Source organism: Marmota marmota, unplaced genomic scaffold (genome assembly GCF_001458135.2).
Source record: "Marmota marmota marmota unplaced genomic scaffold, marMar, whole genome shotgun sequence".
Taxonomy (NCBI): domain Eukaryota; kingdom Metazoa; phylum Chordata; class Mammalia; order Rodentia; family Sciuridae; genus Marmota; species Marmota marmota.
The window spans coordinates 19,114,114-19,135,815 of NW_025999990.1; the positions used below are offsets into that span (position 1 = coordinate 19,114,114).

Below are 21,702 nucleotides of genomic sequence, written 5' to 3' on the forward strand. Positions count from 1 at the left end.
AACTCTGCCTCTGGTAGTGAGATGAAAAATAGAGAATTTATCTAATGGCTTGCATGATCTCACTGTGGGGATTTCCAGCTGGTGTTGAGGTGTCACCTGGTGAGAGGAGAGAGACAAGTTAAAAGAAGGACTGTTACCAAAAAGGAACCAGAACTTGCTAATTTTGAAGATTCCCCAGACTTCCCAGATGGCAGATGATGCTAAAATTAGGAAATGACTTCTGGGTAAAGATCAGATCCAGGCGTTCTCAAGAAAACAGGGTCCCGGGCTGAGGCGGAGGGTGTCACTGTGAAGTCCTCTGTCAAGATCTTAGCCAGACCAGAGGCGGTGCCTCGGAGTATCATTCAGTCGGACCAAAGAGTCTGTAGATTGTGACGGTGTGATTCTCAGATCTTTTCAAAGAGCAGAGCTTCTAAAACGCCAAGGGTATGGATTGTCCCTTGCCCAATGTAGGAAAGGGACAGTCTTAAAAAGACTTGGGGGTGGGATTTAATTAGTGACATAGAATCCAAGAGGATTTACAAAAGACCTATAAAGTTTTCCAAAGAATTATAATTAACTTGGGCTGGAAGGAACAGAGACCACAAAATAAAAAGAAGCTGTTGGAGCCCCCAAATTATATTAGTAGTGTTATGGTTTAGATGTGAGGTGTCCCCTAAAACTCATGCATGAGACATGCAAGAATGTTCAGGTGAAACGATTAGATTCCAAGAGCTTTAATGTGCTCCGTGGGTCAATCCACCCATGTAGATTGATGGGGCCGTAACCGTAGGCAGATAGGGTGGTTGGAGGAGGCAGGTCACTGGGGGCGTGCCTTCGGGGTTTACATTGTCCCTGGTGAACGGAGCTCTCTCTCTGCTTTCTGGTGCCATGTTCTGAGCTGCTTTCCTCCACTACACCCTTCCTCCACGATGTCCTGCCTCACCTTGGGCCCAGAGCTGTGAAGTCGGCCGTGGATGGACTGAGACCTGTGAAGCTTCGAGCCAAAATGACCTTTTCCTCCTCTCAGTGTCTGGTCAGGTAAAGCAGCAGGAAGCCCGTGGAGGAATAACACAGCTGCAAACACACGCTACGTTTCCCAGAGACGACGCGGGGGCAGAGCCAAGTCACCGGGCCTATGACTTGAGACCCTCAAGGGGAGACGAAGTCCTGGGCAGGAAGGGACTGAGCGCTACGCTAGGAACTTGCAGAGGAGCTGTGGGAGACAGCCTTCATGATGGTCCCCAGGGGTCTCACCCACCCTTGGGTAGCTTCCTCTCACATGGTGCAAGGTCAGTCTGTGAGACCCACAGAACGTGGGAGAAGGGACAGGATGTCATTTCTAAGATTAGGTGGTAAAAATATCCTGCAGTTGCCCTCTTGGTGTCCGCCTGTCTGTCTGCCTGCCTGTCTTCCCATCTGTCCCTCTCTCAGATCATCCTTTTGGAGAACGTAGCTGCTGTCAGGAGCATGCCGTGAACATGCCCGTGAAGAGCTTCACCTCACACCTGACATCTAGTGAGGAACTGGGACCTGCCAACAACCTGGTGAGCAAGCTGAGGAGCAGCTTGTCCCTGCTGGAGTCTTCTCCAATCTCAGTTGAGCCTCCAGATAGTGACGTCTCTCAGTGACAGCTTGACTACAGTCTCAGGGGAGACCCTGAACCAGAACCATCCAGTTAAGTTGCTCCTGGATTTCTGACTCTTGGTGAGATAATGAATGTTGTTTAAAGCTCTAAGTTTTGGGGTAACTTGTTATGCAGCCACAGATAACCAATACAAACACCCAGGCCAAGCCCCGTTTCCAGCAAACTATCACTGGCAACAATAACTGGCAGAGTCCCTAGAGCAGCCACACACACACACACACACACACACACACCCAGACACGCTCATGCACGACTACAAACATGTGTATAATACAAACAAAACCCTGGCACGGAGTCCTCGTGTTTGTGGAGACCTCGGTGCTCCGGGCTGCTTCCCCAGCCACATCTCATTTGATCTGCAGAGCCAGATACAAGGTAGATGTGTGCTTTTATAGATAAGACACATGCCTCTGAGAGGTGAAGTGGTGCCTTAAGGCGACACGTCTAGGAAAGAGACTTGAACCAAGTCTAGACAATTCAGCACCCTCAAGGGGCCTCCTACACATTTGGCTGGAATGTGGGCCCTGCGGTGGTGCATGTTGTGTGACTTGCAGGCAGTCAAGGTCCAGGCAGAGAGGAGATCTGCCCCAAGTGCGATGGTCTTAGGATCTGAAATCCCAGGCCCGGCTACCTCCCAGCCACGGGAACCTCTTAGTGTGCCAGAAACTAGATCATTCCCTTAAATCCAGGCAGCCAAGGCAGGCTTGCGGGCAGCATCCTTCCCTGGGCTGCCCACTAAGGCCAGATCAACCAGACACCCCGTTTCATAAGATAGGATATAGAAATGGTAAATCGGGGGGTCCTGGAGCTGCTTGGAGAATCTGGGTTCACTCTCTCGTCCTTAATGGGGGGTGGTGGGGAGGGAGGGGTGGACTCCTTGATTGCTTACAGTTGTTAAGCATAGTCAAAACACACCAGAGCTGGCCAGGAAAGGGGACCTGACACTGCCCTGGTGTCCTAGGAGGGGCAGTGGGGCAGGATGGGGCTTGGGAGGAAGCTGGTTTGCATGCTCCGTCTGGAGGGATCCTAATGACCCCTCCCCACCAGCCCACTTCTGCCCCAGGATTTCCAACCCCCTAGATATCAGGCAAAGCCAGAATCCTGCTCTCTGCCTGGGTCCCACCCAACTTCTCTGCATCATGGCTACAGCTTGGGTTCAAAGGCACCAGGTTTCCTGCTCAAGGTGTTGAGGCTGAGCCACCCACTCCCTGAGCCACTGAGCCAGTCTGGGACACATGCCTGTTGTGGCCACTAGGGCCACCAGGTCCGAATGCTCACACAACCCCATCTCGTATAGTTTCTCCCTAAAAAGATTTCTCATCTGTTTCAAGTTCACACACAGGTTCTTTCCTGTGTTCAGTGTCAGCCTGACAAGCAAAAGCCTGAAATTGGATCCTCTGTCCCTGAATCCTCCCCTCGACGTTGAAAGACAGTTTGAAGTCAACGCAAGGGCAGTGGTATTCCTGAGGGAGGGGTCAGCACAGACGGGGCTGGCGGGGGCGGCAGCTTTTGTTCTGGATTCCTCTGTCACCTGCAGAGGTGACTCGGGATGTGTGGGCCTACCCTCCCAGGCCCAAATGATGAGTGCCCTGCGTGCTCCCAGGCCTCCTGCCCGGCCCTGAACCCTTTAGCTGCCACACCTGCTCCAGGTGAGCGGGGTATCTCCAGGATGGCAGGGAAAACTCTTTCAGCCTGGCCACAGCTTGAGCCAGCAGGCCAACCCTGGGAGGCTGGGGAGAGGGAGCTGGTGAGGGCTAGGGCCAGGTGAGAGGGCTCCTAGGCATAGGGACCAGCCAGCATGGGGACAGGAGCCAGCTGGACTGTTGAAGGAACCAGGAGAAGATGGGTTCTAGTGAACAAGGTGAGTGAGGATGGAGGTGGGAGGCAGGTAGGAAGGTGGGTGGGCAGGTTGGGCGGGCTGTGTCCACAGGGAGCACAGGGTCCTGTAGGGTGCTCTGGCAGGGGCCTCTGAAGGCCTATTTGAAAACCGATAAACTGTTTATCAGTTCCTCAAAACCTCTATGCTATTAACGTGCTGGTGACTTAAAGTTCCCCATGAACTATTGGTGAACTTGAGTGTCCACCTACCCTTGAGTCTACACCTACAGTCTGCCACGGTCAGGGCCTCTCTACTCCGGGTGCTGGGCTCTGTTTGTTTGGTCTACTTGGAAAGAATGGGCAGCTCCACCTTGCTCACCTTTCGAAGGGCACTTAGGTCCCTGCAGGTGTGCAATGAGTGGGGGAATGACACAAGCTGCCAGTTCAGAGACGACACCTCTGGAGTCAGGAGACCCCTTCCCTTCCCCTCCCTTCTCCTGTGAGATTCGATACAGGCACCACCTCTGAGGACCGGAGTCCTGCCTGCCTGAGTTATTTTATTTCTGTTTGCTGGTGTCTTGCCTAATTGAGCCCCTGCATCACTTCTGGAAACCAGGCTGGCCTCCCAAAATACTCTAAGCCATAACAGAGGCCACCGTGGCTTCCCCAGGACACATGCATTGGAATAAATGGCTAAAATTAAGTTACTGGGAAGACTCAGAAATAACCTGCAGGGTAAATGCTGACCCAGGCAGGAAGGCTCCTCTGTATTTTTAAAACCTGTCCCACTGTCACTGCTAGGGGTGCTTGGGGAGTGAAAGGCACCCTCATGCCTTGGGCTTATCTTCCCGGGTCTGGGGAGGAACAGGCATCTGGCGGAGGCTCTCCACTGAGAGCTGCCCACCCAGCTGGACCTCACACCACCCTCCCTTCAGGTCTTACTTGGTGGGGCCCCACAACCTGGGAACTCTCTGGTCTATTGCAAGGACTTCCTAAATATGTCCACTCATGAGTCATCTGGTCGAGGACAGGAGTCTGTAAGCAGGACTGACCTGGTGCAGGACAGAGAAGGCAGGAGGGTGGTGACCCTGCTTGTTGGGGTCTGGTCTGGAGTCTCACCCCTCAGCCATTCGTGCCTCTGAGTTACACAGTATCCCTCCCCTCTGTCCCTCTGAGCATGACAGCCAGCTCTGCACTAAGAGGACATGCTATCTTGAATACCCCTGTGTCCTATGGAGGGATTGGGGGGTGTATGCAGAAGGCAGTGAGAGACCCAGGAGAGGGAGGCTGAGGACAATGGAGGAGGGACTGAGAGGCGTTTCAGGGCAGAGAGCTGGTTAGGGGCCTAGGGTCTGAAGCCAGAGTGCTGGGGTTGCTTCACTTCTCTCCACCTGGAAAATGGAAATAAAATAGCCCGACCTTCCTTAGGATGATCACTATTTGTTTAAGGCTCATGGAGTGCTCCAACCACAGCGAGCCCCTGGAAGTGCTGTGGAATTGCTGAGCGACTGCTGGGCTGGGCTGGGGGTGGGCCAAGCTCGCCTGCGAGTCCGGCAGAAAGACCCTCAGAATCGGCGGAGGCACAGGCACCCTTGGGTAAGATGGTCTCCTATGACATCTGATCTCAGGCAGCTAGAGACTGGGGGCGTGATGGCTCAGCCCAGCACGGTGCCAGCGTCCAGATCTGGACTAGATATGGGGAGGAAAGATGTACCCAGGAGCAGCAGACATGGCCTTCCTCTCACCAACATTCTGGAGAGGATGTGAGCTGGGCTTACAATACAAGAGACACTGCTTATTCACCCCAAGGGCCCGGGCCAGCCTCTGGAGTGTTCTCACTTCTGTCTTTCCCATCCTGTGGTTAAAGAATGGAATATTTCTGGGAAGAGTCCTCTGTCTCTGGCCCGGCACTCTTTCTCACACACTTGGGAACTGGAATCACACCCCCATTTTATAGCTGGGAAACTGTGCTTCCAGAGCCTAGGGCAGCTGCTCTGGGCCCAGACTCCACAACTCCTGTACCAGCGTCCTTTCCTCCTCTGCCCACAGTCCAGGGTGGAGGTCCTTGGAGTGACTGTCAGGAAGAAGGTGGGATTGTTTTCTGAGGTGCACTTACAGAGGAGGCCTTCCCATGTACCTGCTCTCATACATAATACCGGCACCCTGTCCCCAGGACATTAAGAAGAATGTGCTTGGGGAGAGTCCTTATTTTCCCAAGATCCTCTGGCTGGTGAGAGATGAAGGCAGGTGAGCCTGGCCCAGGGCCCAGCTGCCCGCCATACATACTGTCCCATGGAAGGCTGGGTTGACTTGGTACTGGAGCCCCAGTCACTTGGGGTTCCAGAGAAGAAGAAGGGTTGGGGTTGGCATTTGCAAGTCAGCTAGCAAATGTCCAGCATTTCAGAGAATGACAGACCAAGACCTCTGAGTTGGAGTAACTAAACCAACTTGACTGGCCGGGGTGTCCAGACACAGTGTGGAGATGGCATCAGTCTCTGATCCATTTCCTCGTCACAGCCCTCCTGCCCACCAGGTCACCAGGCATGTCCCCCTGGCTTCTCTTCAGTCACTTTTCATGACCCTGGGTCTCCCCACTTTACTATTTAGGGCTTTCAGGGCCTGAATGAGTTCTGATGGCTGGGAAAAAGGGAGAAGAGTGACCAATGGAGAGGACTGTCCTGCTTCCCGACAGTGGATGCAGCCTGGGAGGGGTCCAGGCCTAGCAGGCAGAGCTGGCACCCAGGGGCTCTGCCAAGTTGCGTGGCAGGCCACCTCCTGTGCTGCTCTGGCCCTTACGTGGACATGCATCCTGGGCCAGGGACATGTTGGTACTTCATGGGAGAGGCCCCCAGGGCCTTGTGTTCCTGCAAAGTGTGATGCTAAGAGTAGGTCTTCAGACTGGAGCATGCCCCAGGAGGAGCAGGACGGGGGTCCAGGGAAGGCACATTGCACATAGGAGGGTCAGTCATGGACCACCTCCCTGGGGATGCTCCTGGCCGCTTGCTCTGCCCAGGAGCTCCAGGTGAGGCCTTTGCACTGTCCAAAGGTTTCTGTGACCATCGTGATTTGTGCGATGCCTGGGGTCTTCTCTAGTTGTGTCTGGGGGCTCTACTTCCATCAAAATGGCCCTGGACATGTGGCTTGGAGAAATGAGCTGCTCTTCACTCCGAGAGAGCCTGCTTGGGGGTGGGCGTGAGGGAGGAGAGGATCCTAAAAATAATTCCTATCTGACTCATTTTGCTCAGAATCTGACAGGGCCGCCTGCCAGGTGGGGGTTTGCCGTCCCATTTTCTTATCTATCTTTAGCAGGGACTTAATGAGGGCAATTTCCTTGCTGGGATAGAAAGAGAAACCGTGGGCAACGTGAGCATGGATCTGTCTCGCAGTCCCCGAGCTCCTGATGACAGGGTGGCAATGACAGTCACTGCAGGGCTGAGCTGTCTGTGGGGGCTTCGGAGACGGTATCATTCCGGGATGGTACAAATGAGGCAGAGGCCCGCTCAGTGAAGCCAAGCTGGGTAGTGACCGGCACAGAAGGTATCCCCTGGACCCCCTCTCCTCTCCCAGTTACCACAGACACACAGATCTGGAATCCCATCATGAACCACCAGCTCTTTCACCTTCATCATCTCTCTGTCCTGTTTTAAAGGACAAGGACAGCTAATCCTCCTCATTCACCATCGGCACATTCTATGAAGTCACTGCAAACACTGAGTGAATGCTGAACTGTTACTCCCAGGAGAGGAACAGGGTCAGTCCCCGCAGGCCTCTGGTCACATTTTCACCAGCCTTGTTGTATGTGTGTTTCTGTCTCGAGATCCTAATTTAATCTCTGCTGTTGATCCCCATCGGGGAACGCACAGCCCGCAGCCCTCTGCTCCTGCTGAATGAAGCTCATCTGTCACGCGCATTTCCTCCCTAAGGCACAGCATGGCCTTCTTGTGCTTAGGGACAGCAGATGGCACTTCAGCGCTATGCTTGGGGCCATCTTTAACAGCAGATTCACCAACAAAAAGCACACACGCGTGACAAACATGGCACTAAAGGACTAAATAGACCACGAGAAGGACACTTGCTGACAGTAGGAGAGTCAAAACAGAAGACAGAGCGTCCCCTCCTTTGACCTCAGCTGGGACCCTGCCTGTGGCACCACTCAAACTGTCACCCCTCTGTGCGTGGCGATAAAGGACCACAGAAACATCGCAGGTCCTGGTCTCGGCGTGACGCACGCGTATTAGCAAGCAGGCGCATTTGCGGTATGGAGTCCGCGAGCAGAGAGTTCACGAGTAGAGAGGGCTCCTGTGAAAGAGCTGGGGGACAGACGCAGGACTCTGGCTGGGTGATTACTGATCAGCTTCTGGGTGGAAGACCCACCCTCACCAATGTGGGTGGACATCATCGCATCTGCTGAGGACTTGAATAGAACAACAAGATGGGGGACTTAGTCACCTCTGGAGGATAAAGGACCCTGATGGTGACTGATGGTGTGAAGGACAGGGGCAAGCACAGGTGGCAGATGTGACTTGAAGAGAGAGATTTCAGGAGGCACTGGGTATCCCCCCGGGCTCTCACCATGAGGCCAGATGTGAAAAGGAGGATGGTTGTGGGAAGGCAGGGATGTCCACCAGAGCCTGGGCAGAGCTGTCACAGCAGCAACACGAGGCTCAAACACATTAATGACCACTCTGAAGTGACCTCTCTGTATTTAGAGTGAGAAGGCAGAGGGAGGGTGAGGCTGCTGAGGAGGTGGGTGGTGTAGAATTAAGGGGTTGGTAGGAGAAGCAGATCTGCCAACACCAAGGCTGCCCTCCACGAGGGAGCAAGTGCTGGCCCAGAACGGCTGACCAGCGGCACATCTCTAGGATGTAGGGGCCGGCGAGAAGGTCACGGGATGGCGACGGGGCTCGAGTCCTCACCTTCTCGCCTGAGGGACGGGGCAACACTGGTCATGACAAGAGAACTCCTCATACGAGGTCATAGATGGCCCCTGACCCTTCTGAGGAATCCTGGAGGATAGACAAAATGAGTCTTGGATGACAACTGGACTGGGCAAGGGGTGCAGAGATGGCTGGGGAGACGTCGTTCGTGGGAACTCCATGCGGGCGTTTCTTCGAGGTTCCCATTGGAACCAGCGGACTCAGGACAGAAGACCCCCCCCCCTCACCGATGTGGATGGACACCGTCTGAGGACTTGAAAGGAACAAAAAGGCAGAGGAAGGGTGACGTCACCCTCTCTTCCTGAGTGGGACATCCATACTCCTGTCCTCAGACATCGGAGCTCTGATTCCTAGCCTTTGAAGTCATCCTGAGTTCACTAACACTAAGCTCTAGCCACAGTCAATGGTAGACAGAGCTGTGACCTTCTGCACTATCCAGAAGGTGGCCCAGCTCTGCACCCCTCTCCCCTGCTTCTTGCCCAGTGCAGCCATTGACACTGGGTGGGACGGCTAAGGTCTGCTTTTCTTCTTCCCTTCCATCTGATTGGCCATGGGCTAAATTAACCGTTCTGAGACCTCATTTAATGAAGCAAATTAATTTGGAAAACAGCTCTCCTGCCTCCCTGGTCACACTGGTGGGCATCTGCAATGGACCGCTAATGTCTCCATTAGCTGCCTTATGGTAATTGCTAAGAGCTGGGCTTTGGAGCTACAGGGTCCACTGAGACTCCTAACAGCCCGGCCAGGGGACTGTTAGAGCCACCATGTTCTCACTGCTCCCTCCTATTTAGCTCTGTGGGGTACTGAGTCCCGCCTCTTTGTCTCACTTCTGGGAGGGGTGGGGATCCCTGGCCCCAGTGCCTACCTAGCTGTGTAATTCACCCTCCTGTGGTCCCTGGCTGTCCCATCTCCCTTCCAAATCCTCCTCCAGTCTCACCAGTGGTTCAATCACCACCTCTTCCAGGAAGCCTTCCAGAACCACCCCCCATGATGGCTCCTTTCCTAAGCCACCTCTGAATTAGCACGAGACGCTCCACAGGCAAGCACCACATTCTGGCTGATTGTGGAATAAGTGTGCCATTGTACAAGTTCCACCTCTGGTCCTTGAGGGCAGGGACCACACCTTGTACTCTGATGCTCTTGGGAACACTGCACCTAACACCGAGGACAGCCCCATCAATCCAAGTCGGTGAGTTCAATAGCAGTTCACTGTGGGGCTGGCTGTGATGGCGCCCACATCCCCTTCAGGAAGAAAGTATGCCTGCCCTGCGACCCTCTACAGAAACTGCACTGGGTGAAGACAGCTGCTCAGCCTGAGGTCACACCTCCTTTCCCCCTGGCAGTCTCCATCTGATGACCAAGGGACACAAGGTGTAAAGGCCTGCCCTGTCACTTCATCTTGGGTCGACTCTAAAGAGTTCCCAACTTGAGAACTCCCAGGAAGTCCTCAATGCAGGTCAACTTCTGCCCAATCCTGCACCCCTCCCCTCCCCCTTTCTTTTCCACAGATGGATTCCAAGGCATTCCTTAAAAAGCTAATCTCCATCCCGGAATCTGTTTCCCAGGGAACCTAGACCATGGCATCTCCTTAGTCTGTTTAGCTCTTAAAATGGAGCTGGGGGTGGGTCTTAGGGGAGGGGCTGAGAAAATCCTCTGTCCCCTCCCCAGAGGACACCACTCAAGGTCAACAGAGGCCATGGGCCTAGACTTCAGCCTTCTAGTGAATGTGCTCCTCTGCTCTACACTCTGGGGGCAGAGAGCTTTGGGAGGAGGCAGATGAACCTCGGTACACTCTCTTCCAAGTAGCGGTCTCCACCTCTTTGGAGGACAGAGCACCTGAAGCCCTGCTGCTCTCTGGGGAATGCACTGAGAACTCATTTATCGGGTCTAGATGATAAAATGCAGGACTCGGCCTGAAATCTGCTGTCTTTTACAAGCTTCCCAAAACAAACAAGTTGTTATCCGTTGTCCAAATTCAAGAACATTTTTAAGGAGAAAACCTTTGAACTGTCCAAGACCTTAATTTTTTTTCCCCCTGCAAAATGGGTGTGGGGTGGGGAGACATCCACAACTCAATTTTTATCACAGAGCCCCCTGAAGCAGCCTGTGGAAATGGGGAGCAGAATCTGGGGATGGCTGCCGTGGAGGGGCTCTCCTGGCCTGCCAGCTGGGCTTGGGGAGGTCAGGACTGTGGAGACAGAGCTTTCAAAGTTGGTCCAGGAGAAGGCACACAACTGACCTGGTGCCCTGACCCTGGAAGGGGTACAAGGCAAGGCTTCCTGGGTTCACAAGCAAACCTGGCCCCCTCTGGGTGGTGGGTGAGCAGCATCCCTTATGCATACTGCCTGGCAAGGCTTGCTGGCCACCCGGACCTCCCTCTGACCTGAGAGTGGGCTGACCATTTCAAGGCGCTTTACAAGATCAAGCTCCTTCAAGTCTCCCAACTAGTGGATGCACTTTATGGAAGAGGCAATCGCGCTTTCTAGATATGAAGCAATTTGCCAATATCCCAGAGCTGGTGAGCAAAGCGGGTGGGATTCACATCCAGCTTCTAATTCTGGGGCGTGAGCCACCAGTGTGACATTATGCAGCTTTCTAACAGCCTCTGATTGAGACAAGTGGGAAATTAAGGCAGTCAGGGTGCACAGAAACACCCCAAGAGCCAGCTGGGACTGGGACATGGTGCAGACTTCCTTGAAGATGGTTTTTGGGGCATCACACAATCCTATCTGCAGCTATGTGCCCATGCTACACAGAGCCTTCAGCTCTCAGATCCAGACTCAAGTCACTTTGCAGGAAGCCAAGGCCACGGGCTCTTGTAGGCAAACCAAGGAGAGCCAGAGATGGCTACCTCCCTCCATGAACCAGGGGTGAGATCACAGGCATGATACAGATGCTGGCTGTGTCCCTCTGACAACAAACCTGATGTTGATCACCTCCTCCCCCTTTGCTGTGTGGTATTCTCATGGAATGCAAGCCCTTCTCGTTGTGGTTTTTAAGCCCCAAAGTAGGCTGACCTGCTGGACAGAAGTGCTAACCATCAAGGTCAAACATAAAGGTTCAGCGCTTAGCAAGGCCATTCAGGAGGATAATCGACCAGGAGGGTTGGGATTGGCCTGATAAGGATTCAGGGCCCCCCTGCTTTTCGACAATGAGATCTTTAAACCCCATGGCTACCTGTCCCTCTCCTGGAAGTCCCCATCTCCTGGGGACTCCAGGATGACTCAGGCGGTGGTGATGGGCTGTACTGTGCTCCAGCACGGGAAGGAGGGTGGGACGCCCTGACCAGCTTTGACTCAGTGAGCATCTGCTACCCTGAATTGCAGTCTGACCCCGATGGTGGAGACGTTCGATCCTTGAGTCTGTCATTGGTCCACCCGAAAACTCTCTCCTTTTGTCTCAGCTGACTTCCTCTAGTTTGGGTCCCAGGGAGCAACAAGGCAGCCACCCTTTCCCCTCTGTGTAAATCTTTCATGAGTTTCGCAGTGTGGATGTTCTTTCCTCTTCCCTGGCCCCAGCCTTCCAGCTCTCCTCCAGGACATACTTTCCATCCCTTTAATCATCTTTATTGCCTTGCTCTGGATGCTGGCCCAGCCCACATCCTCTGCGAGGTGAGCTGACCTACCCCGGGCATTGGCTACTATGAGTGCAGCTCAGCTCCCCAGTCCTGGTGTGTCGTGCATGTTGCTCTTCCTACATTCCTGGGTCATGCTGCTGCTTTCCGGAGGCCTGCCCTGGTCCAGGGGACTCCTGTGGAACAAGGTGACCTGGCCCAGAAAGGGACATGTGGGCTGACCTGGATGCCACTGCCTGGGCCAGAAGAAGCCGTTTAATTCGGAAGCTTGGGGACTCTCCATGCCTTTGAGACACACATTCTGTTCCCCCTGGCATGCTTAAGCCCTTGGGAACCCCATTCTTCCTTTAGGGGTACTCTCTGTTTTTTAACTCTGCTGGGAACCCAGAAGCCAGGACGTGGCCTGTGCGGCTCTGCCCAGCAGAGGCAGCTCACACAATGCAATTAGCTGTATTCTGGCCGCAGCAGGGGCCAGGCTCGGTCCAACTCTCCCGGCTCAAGTTTCCCTTTTGATGCCTGGTGGTTCCACATAAAGTGCCTGGTGGTTCCGACTTGTAAGCCAGGGCGGCCTGCCTCCCAGCTAGTTGGACATTTACTGTCTTCTGTGAATGTTTTCAAACTCACTAAATCTGCTATTGGAGGACAAGCCCTCTGGGTACTGTGTCCTCCTCCCACCCTGAGAGTTGTGGCCACCACCTCATACCCCGTGATCAGGGCCTGTATGCCGAGGGGAGGGTTGGAGACGCTGGTCAGCCACAGCCCTCCATCTCCAGGAGGTGGCCACGCAGCATGAGGGCAGGCACTCCTCATTTTCTGATCAGGGGATGTCAGCTGGCTATTCCTCATCTCTCCGAGAACAGTCTCTGTTCACGAAAGGTAAAATCACAAGACATCACCTTCATGTAAGAATAAATTCCCTATAGGGAACACATCATTTGAATTCCTCAGGCATACGCCTTTTTGTTCTTTCTTTTTTTGGATTTCCATCCAGAAACAATTTATGCACATTCAAGCAAAAAATATACTCCGACTCCCCCTTTTGCACAAATGGCCACACACAATAAATACTGTTCTGCACCTGGAATTTTTTTTTTTCACTTAAACTATAGCATGAAGACTTTTCCCAGTAAGAAAGCCTTGTCGCAAACAAACGCTTGCATTCCCCAGACGGCCAATCTCCCTTGCTTGTTCTTACCCAAACCACCTCATCAGTCCTTTCCTGTTCCCCGATGGTCACCCAGGATTCTGAGCGCCACGGGAGAGCCTGGCTCACTGCTCACTGGCTCACTGTTTGGGAGCAGCAGTACTGTCTATTGCTGATCTGGGTTGTCTGTGTCAGCCAGCCGGCAATCCCAGGGACAACTCCCCATGTCAGGGAGAAGGAAAAACAGATATCCTTGGACTTGTGAGCTCCGGGAGCCTCCTGGAGGCCATCTCTCAAAACACGCAGCCAGCAGGTTTGTGCTTTGCCGGACCCTGTAAGGGTCCTGTCTCTGGGCCACCGGTGCCGTGTGGGAATCTCCGACTGGCAACCAAGCCCACCGTGCCGCCAACCTACCAGCCTCATCTCAGAGGTGTCAGTCAACGAAAGCAAAAGCACAACACGGACCAGGGCTGAAGAAGGCACAGCCACCCACACAGGAAAAGAAGACCCAGTGCTCACTGTGGTCTCTCCTACCTTCGATCGTTTCTCCTCCTCCGGAACAGCTTCTTGGTGTGTGCGATCTCCACTTCATGGGGCATCGGGTGGTAGCCCTGTGACACCGGGAAAGAGGGATTGTGAATAACTTCTGCAGGAGAGCAGAGAACTGACCATACAAGTATCCAGGACAGGAGGGCAGGAGCAGCTAACTGTGACCACCAAATCCAACAGAGAATGGAAAATGCTAGAATTTAATGAATTCCCCACCAGGTGAGGAGGCTAGAATCGCAGACTCAAGGAATGGCGGGGACCAAGGGAACCTTAGAATTCATCCTATCCAAGCCCACAAACGTAGGCGAGGATGCCGGGTCCAGAGCGCTGAGGGAGCTGTTCAGTCTTGCAGAGAGCAGGCCGGGCCATGGAGCCAGGGCTGCGGCTGCCCGCAACCCTTCCTTGGTTGGGAACTGAGCACTGGAAGGCAGGCCGGTGGGACCCTCCTGGTGATGCCCCAATCCAGAGGTCTGTTTCTGTGTCCCCTTAGACCAGGGATGCTTCACTGGCTGTAGGATGGGACAAGATCCTTCTCCAATCTCCCAGTTTCTAACAAAATGGAAATGATACTTCTTTCTACTCGGCACTGCTGAGAGGACCAGGAGCTAAAGTCTGTTAACCCTGAGCTTCAAGCAGGGGAAGAGCATCTCCTGATCCTAGGCCAGACTGCCCTGTGCGATTTTACCCCAGATCCTCTCCTTATATTGCCTGGGAAGTATTCAGAGAAAACCTGCAAATAGTTAAATGCTTTTTTAAACTTTGAAGGAGGGACTGGGGAAGATTCTAAGGATTTTTTTTTTTTTTTGGTAAAATGCCCTCATGCCAACTATTTATACATTGACATCAAGGTTGGGAAGATCGACTTATAATGCAGGGTTGATTCTGCCAAATGCCAGGCCTGGGCAGAAGTACTTGCAAAATCTGGGATGATGGCCAGTTCTGTTCTCACCACCTTCCCGCCACCTCCACCTGCAATGGGAAAATGTGCCCCAGCAGGGACATGACAGCACGCCACCCCACTGTGAGCATCCCAGGACAGAACAGGGATACCTGGCCTGGGGGTCTTGGAGGGCGGTCTGACGTGGGCATCGGAGACCTGAGAACATGTCATTCCCTGACATGGAATCTACCACTTGGGCACACACAGCAATGGAAAGCCAGAGGCCAGTCTGCTGGAGGATGGTGAGTGGGTATCCGTTTGACCCCAACTCTCACTTTTCAGGCAGGGAGACCAAAGCCCAGGGGGAGGTCATGCGGAGAATGAGAGATGGCAGTTCTGTGGCTGCAGCCCTGACCCCCTGGGGAGCACACAGACCTCTGGATTGGGGCTCCATGGAGAAGGTCCCACTAGTCTGTCTTCACAGGGCTCAGCCCCCACCAGGGGGAGAGATGGGGAGCACTGGCAGCCCTGACTATGCTGGGACTGGCCAGTCTAGGAGAGCTCTCCAGAAGGGTAATGGGAGACAACTGGTCAGGGACTGTGGACACAGGGACTGTGGACACAGGGACTGTGGCATTACGGCCACTTGGCTCAGTCACCTATTGAGACCAGGGAGGGAAAGACATGTTTCAAACTGTATTCAGTGATGGCCCTTCCCGACCCAGCCTATGTCTCTTGCCTCCAACAATCTAGCCAAAAAGGCATGAATGAATTCCCAACTCCAGGCTGCCACCATAGGGCTCTGGGGACTTAGGATGTGCTTTGTTTAATGGTTTTCTCAAAGGATATTGTTTGTTTTCTTTAATACAAAATACAAACAAGGAAAAACACCAAATCTTCCCCTCTCACTTCCCCTCTCCCACCCTGAGCAAGCTCCAGCCGGACCCTTCCCTCCCTCCTTCCCTCCCTCCCTCCCAGCCTCTCCAGGTCACTTCAGGAACACACTGGGTGTGCCCCAAGTAGACAATGGACAGGAAGCCGAGGCTCCCTCCCGAGCTGGCGGCGGACTGAGATCTCAGCTCTGAGCCCATGGCACTTGGCATAATAGGGGCCAGGAGGTGCCAGCCTCCTCAGCAGGGCCTCAGAGTCTTGGGCTCTGACCCACATCCTGGCTCCGCCCCCCCACACCGAGGGCAGCCATGGGGAGCTGGACACACCGCAGCACGGATCCTAACTCTTCCCCAGGACTCAGGGGAGATCATCCAGGCAGGATGAGAAGCGCCCCTCACTCCCTCAATCTCAAGGAAACAGCTGCCCTAAAACGTGACCAGTAAGACAGGGCCGGCCAGAGTGGCCTGTCCTAGACAAGGGCACCGACGACGACAGGAACAGGAATGGGAAAGGAGCTCCTGATGGCCTGGCCAGGGACAGTGGGGTTCTGGCTTTAGACCAGAGATCCCCCCTGTTTTCAATCAGGGTACATCCCTCCAGGGGACAGCACGACACTGACCAGGCTTGTCAGGACAACTTTAAGAGTCCAGTGGCCTTGGCTCTAGTTCTTTGCTCAACAAATCTGTCCACTTCCTGCTCTCAAAGAGCCGAGGTGGACCTCAGTCCAGGTAGGAGCGCTCCCCTCCATGAGAGCCAGAACCAGCCCTCAGGTCTACCAGCTGGTCAGCCTGCAATAGGCATACCTCTGCCACCACCTGGGCAGCCACCAGGCCCTGCCTGCACGTCCCCAGCTTCCCTACCTGCGCGCATTCTCCTCGGGCCCTGAGACCTGACTGCAGATCCTCTGTCTGACCTCTGACCTCTTTCTATAACCAAGTGGGCCTGGGAGATAAGCGGGTTACGTGAACATGAAGAGGAGGCTCCTTCCTCGTGCCCTATTGGTACAGCACTCGTGAAACACATGCACACATGTGTGTGCACACACGCACACACACACACATGCTTCCGCACCACAGGGCAGTGCAGGCAGTGCCGAGGGGCAACACACGTTACTGAACAGGTTGCAAAAACATGTTATGTAAAATCGGCCTATTCTGGGGCAGGCTGAGGCTGCAATCTCACAACCTGGCGCAGTGGGTATTTCCGAGGGATTAAGGGCAGGCCCAGCAGATGGTTAATGATCCAGGCTGGGACAGCTAGGGTCTTTCCCTGAGGTGACAACTACAGAGAACAAAACTTGGGTCTACAGGTGTGGGCGGGGAGAGAAAAGGGGAGGCAGACACCCCTGGCAGAGAGCAGGAGTGATGCTGGTGGCTGCCACCATCATGGGAGTGTCAGACCTCCACAGCCACAGACTTCCACACACCACCCACCTAAGGCACCTGTCCCTCCATCCTGAGAGCCACGACCTCTCCATTCATCTCCCCACTCCATAAATACTGTGGACCTGGCACTGGGGGACATGGGCAAAGTGTTGGTTCTCACACAGCACAGGTGCTGGGGAGAGAGAGAGGCGAGACACCACGTTGCCCCATGGAGCACACCAAGGCAGGGCAGGGGGATGGAAGAAGTAGCGGGGGGGATGGGGTGGGCGGTCAGGAAGCCCTCCCTGTCCAGGGAACAGTTCACATCTGGCCACCTATCCACCCACCCAACCCAGCACCCTGGGTTGTTCTTCCCTCACTGAGCACTGGGGGCCGACTGTGTGCTTGTGGACCAGATGGAGAAGACCAGGATGAGTAAGACCCAGTCCTGGTTCTGAGGGGCTCCAGGGAACACACACGCTGAAGCCTGCCATGCTTATAGACGAGGCTGAAGAGCCCAGAGGAAGGGCCCAGGGCTTCTCTCTAAGGAGAAGGTTGGGGAAGATGTCATCAAGGGTGTGATACCTGAGCTGAGCCCTAAGGCACGCCACACGGGCTCCAGATGCTGCAAGTTGAAAACCCGCTGCAGTCACGGCCAGTGTGGGGGGTGCCTGGCCCTGCCCGAGAGGGGAGGCACCTGGCACCCCAGGGACCAGTGCTGGGACTCCTCTCCACTGCGCCTGGCTTGGGGCCATATACATCATCCTCTTCACCCCGGGCACTAGGTAGAATTCGGTCCCCCAGGAGATTTATTGGAGTCCTAATCCTGGGTACCTGTAAGTGTGACCTTATTTGGGAATCGGGTCTTTGAAGAGGGAATCAGGTTAACAGGAGGGATTAAGTTGGGCCCAACATCCAGTAACTTTACAGAAGAAGGAAATCTGGGCACAGAGAATCGGCAGCCGCAGAGGGAGAAGGCCAAGGGAGACGGAGACACGGACCGCAGCGCTGCAGCTGCCGGCCCAGGGGCACTGAGGACCACTGGAGCCCAGGGACACTGGGAGGAGGCAAGGAAGGCTTCTCCCCGGGAGCTGCTGGTACCTGGATGGGTGGCTCCAGTCTCAGAACCGTGAGACCACAGCCCCCCCTCCCCCGCATGCCTTTAAGCCACGGGATTTGAGGTCACTTGCTCTGACAGCCCTAGGAAGCTCAGGTCCCCCCTGCCCTCCCGTCCACAGGCTACACTGCAATCCTCAGCATAGGGCCCTGGCCCTGGGTCTGCCCGAAGCCTCCCCCACCTCCATCTGCTCCCTCAACATCCCCAGCTGTCTCCTCCTGGGTGGTCCTGTGGGACCCTGTGTGGCACATGGGGTTGCCCCAAGTCAGACAGTCCTCAGTGAGCAGGAGCGGCCGGCCCCACCCATGCCCTACTGCAGGATCCTGAGGCACCTCTGCAGGGGTGCCAGGCTCCACCAGGGACTTGCAGTCTGATGGGGAGTCTTTTGGCCCCCCGTCAAGTCAACAGCTTACCCGGCTGCCCAGGTCTCTAGCCTCACAGTGCTTCTAAGAAGAAGGACCAGAGCCTCTAGAGAGTAGGCGGGGATCAAAATGGACCCCTCACTGTGGAAGATACTGCTGACCCAGCCCCACGCTTCAGCACCCAGCTCCAGAAGGCTTCCTGGCACATAGTAGGTGATAACTAAATATTTGTCGGATAAAAAAGAAAGGAAAATGGGGAAGAAGGAAACAAGAGCCTCATTTTGGTCCAAGCTGCTCTGCTGAACCAGGGCTCTGTTGAGGCATCAGCACGTGTGGTGCTGCCTGGCGGTGGCAGCCACAGAGGGAGCTCCTGGGTCTCAGCTGGGGCCACTCCCCCATTTTTTACCTCTCATACTCCAAGGCAGGGCCTTGAGGGCTTAACTTACCCTGGTGGGGCTCAGAGTCTTGTCAGTGAGTTGGTGGGGTGGGGCCTATGGACCCTAACCTCCTCCTCTAGCTAGAGAAATGCTAGAAAGAAAGGCCACCAAGTCACTCTACCCTCCATTCCATGGGTGGGTGATGGGCAGAGTGTCCTGGATGCGGCTGTGCCTGATTCCCTCTCCTTCTGTCCCCATGAGGCTTTGAAGTGTCCCACAGAGCTGGAGTCCATGGTCCGCTGCTTCACGAAACCTAATGTCCACTTAAGTTTCAAGGAAGATTTCCCTGGTATTCCCATGATCTTTGACCTCTGGCCACTGACCATGGACCTGAGTCCAGTAGAAATAACTCCAGCCTAACTCTCTCATAGGCCTGTTATCTTTCTCTTTCCCACACACCAGCTCTTTAAAAAGAGAAGAAAAAAAAAAAAGCATTACACACATTCAAGAAGTCTTCCTCTCGGTGTGTTCCTCCCCGACTGCACAGGACCTCGGCCCCAGCACTCGGCACAGGCCTTTATCATGAAGCAGCAAGTGCTGGGGCTGGAAAAGAAGACAGAGGGTCCAGGCCCAGGCCACGGGCATGGTGGGAGGTCTTCAGTGGGGGCTCCTGCCCAGGCAAGCTCTCCTTTCCCCTGCTGACACACTGGTCTGTCCCCGCTGTGCTTGGATACAGACCCTCTCTCCCGGCCTTCTCACAGTCCCTATCCTGGTCTTCATAAGTTTGCAAATTGACCCCAGCCCCAGGTTCCTGTCCCTCCCAAGAATGCTTATTTTAAATACATGGAAACTAAGGGCTTCCTTCTCTCTAGAACATTCCAGATGACCTGGAGAGGAGGGCCTCATGAATCCCCAGGCCCAGAAGAACCAGCCAGAGGCTGTGCCATGCCCAGAGGCTGCCAGGCCCCTGGAGCCAGGGCAGGTCCTGGGGCCAAGTCCAGAGCCCGAGCTCAGGGCTTCTCATCCTCCTGCGACCTCCCGCCCCAGCCTGAAGAGGGGCGAACCGTACAAAGGAACCACAGCACTTGGCAACTCAAAGGACCATAAAAATCTCAGCCTCAGCTCCTCAGATAAGCTCCACTCAATAGCTGAGGCTTCCTCCTGCTGGGGGTCATGTTTTTCATAGCTTCTAAGAAGTTATCCTACAACGTCTCCGTCCACGTGGGCAGGATGTGTGGGTCACGTCCAGGCAGAAATAAACAGGTAATGTTTCTAAAATTCCTGGAATCTCCAGGCTGCAAGGCTATTCAGAGAAGCTGACCTGTTTCAGAAGGGAGGGGCAGGGGCGGGCAGGCTCGCCCATGTTTAAGTACATGGTTTTCTACTTTTTCTTTCAATTTATTTATTTTTAATCAGCCGAGACCCTTTAAAAAACAATACCTTAGCTGGAGTCCCAGTATAAAAACAGAGATAAAAGCAGACAGGGAAGAGACCCAGAGTCTGCTCTGAGCCCTTTGCGGCCTCCCGGTCACCCACTGTCTCCACACGTGTGCCCTGGAGCCTGAACCTAACCCTTGGCCCACCCATGGATGCACAGCCTGCTAGCTCCACAGTGAGCAGGACGATGTTCTAGAACGTGACCTTGACTGAGGAACCGGACAGGATCCAGAGGAGTCCACAACCCCTCGAAAAGGCACGTGGACGTTTGTCTGGCCAGGCTCCTGGGTGGGAGTCCACGTCATCCGCTCGACACCAGGAGGCCTGTGTGTGCACAGGTCTGTGGTTCTGGAGCTGGTTGCTGGACTGTGGAGAAGACCTTGGAGCTGCTATGTCTGGACCTTAACCATCCCCAGGGCTCATGTCGAAGGCGTGGTCCCCAGCTTGGTGCTACTGGGAGGTGGTGGAAACTTCCAGAGGTGGGGCCTGGTGGGACATCTTAGGGTTTTTAGGGTATACTCTTGAAGGGGACAGCGGGGCCCTGCCCCTTCCTTTTCTCCACCCTGTGGTGGGGCGCATGGCCTTCCTCCCTTCCTCCTCCAGCCATGTGCTGCCTTCCCACAGGCCCAGGCAAAGGTGCCAACCAATCACAGATCAAACATCCAAAATGGTGAGCCCAAATCAACTTTTTCACAGACTGATTATCTCAAGCATTTGTTACACTAACAGAAAACTGATTAACAAACACTCCCAGGCAAACATCCCCCTTTCCTTTGCCCTTCAAGTTTTGTTTCTTACTGTAACTGCCCCAAATACTCCTGACTAGTAAACCCTTTAGGTGACTAGATCCCGCTAGGACGGCATTGAAGAGTACCCCATGTAGCCCTCTTCTCTTCTGGCGTAAAATCAGAATGAAATATCTGCCCTTCCTTCCTCCTTCCCCACAACTATGAAGCCTTCCTTTGCTTTCAAGAGTCAACAAATTCTCCCTTTTATCTTTAAAATATTTTGAGTTGGGTTTCTATCATTTGCAACCCAAAATGTCCTAAATCATTCAACACGATAGAGCATGGGTGTGGTGGCTGATACTGAAGTCACGGGAGGCGAACAGGACTCGCTGCTTCCTGTCTCCCATGGGTTGCCACATCAGGAAGAGTCCTCTGGACAACGTCAAATGCAAAAGACATTTACTTGTTAATTTCTGAAAGAACAGAAAATTCAGGTGAGGACTTTCGTACAAAGGATAGGGACTAAGAACCAACTGGTAAATGCTAGAAGTTTCTTTCTATGTAAAACCAGTCAAGTGCTACTCCCACTGTCAATCTGCCGTTTGCAACCAGGCCAGTAGAGAGAGGTGTCTGCAGGTGTGGGGGTGCTGGAAGGGTGGCTTTGACTTTGTCAAACACCCAAGGAGACCAAGAGGCCATGGTCTAGTCCAAGGAATGGGTCCAGGACCAAGAGTCCAGAGGCATTCTGGAGGCAGGCCACTTGGCCTCAGGATGGTGCTCCTGTGGCTCATTGACATGGGACAGTCACAAGGGAATGGAATTGGGGCAGACAGGTGCTCTCCACTCCCCAGATGAGGGACATTTACCTAGAGTCCTGGAAGCACTTCTTTTCTTGGG

General features: G+C 54.2%; 1 protein-coding gene across 8 annotated transcripts in view; it reads right to left on the reverse strand.

Annotated features, from left to right (window-relative positions):
• Ctif (cap binding complex dependent translation initiation factor) overlaps positions 1-21,702 on the reverse strand; it is a 268,442-nt gene that overhangs the window by 122,600 nt on the left and 124,140 nt on the right. For all 8 annotated transcript variants that reach the window (XM_048806254.1, XM_048806251.1, XM_048806255.1 and 5 more), the window contains one exon: positions 13,635-13,711. In XM_048806254.1, the coding sequence (XP_048662211.1) occupies positions 13,635-13,711 (77 nt within the window). The remainder of the gene's footprint in view (positions 1-13,634; positions 13,712-21,702) is intronic.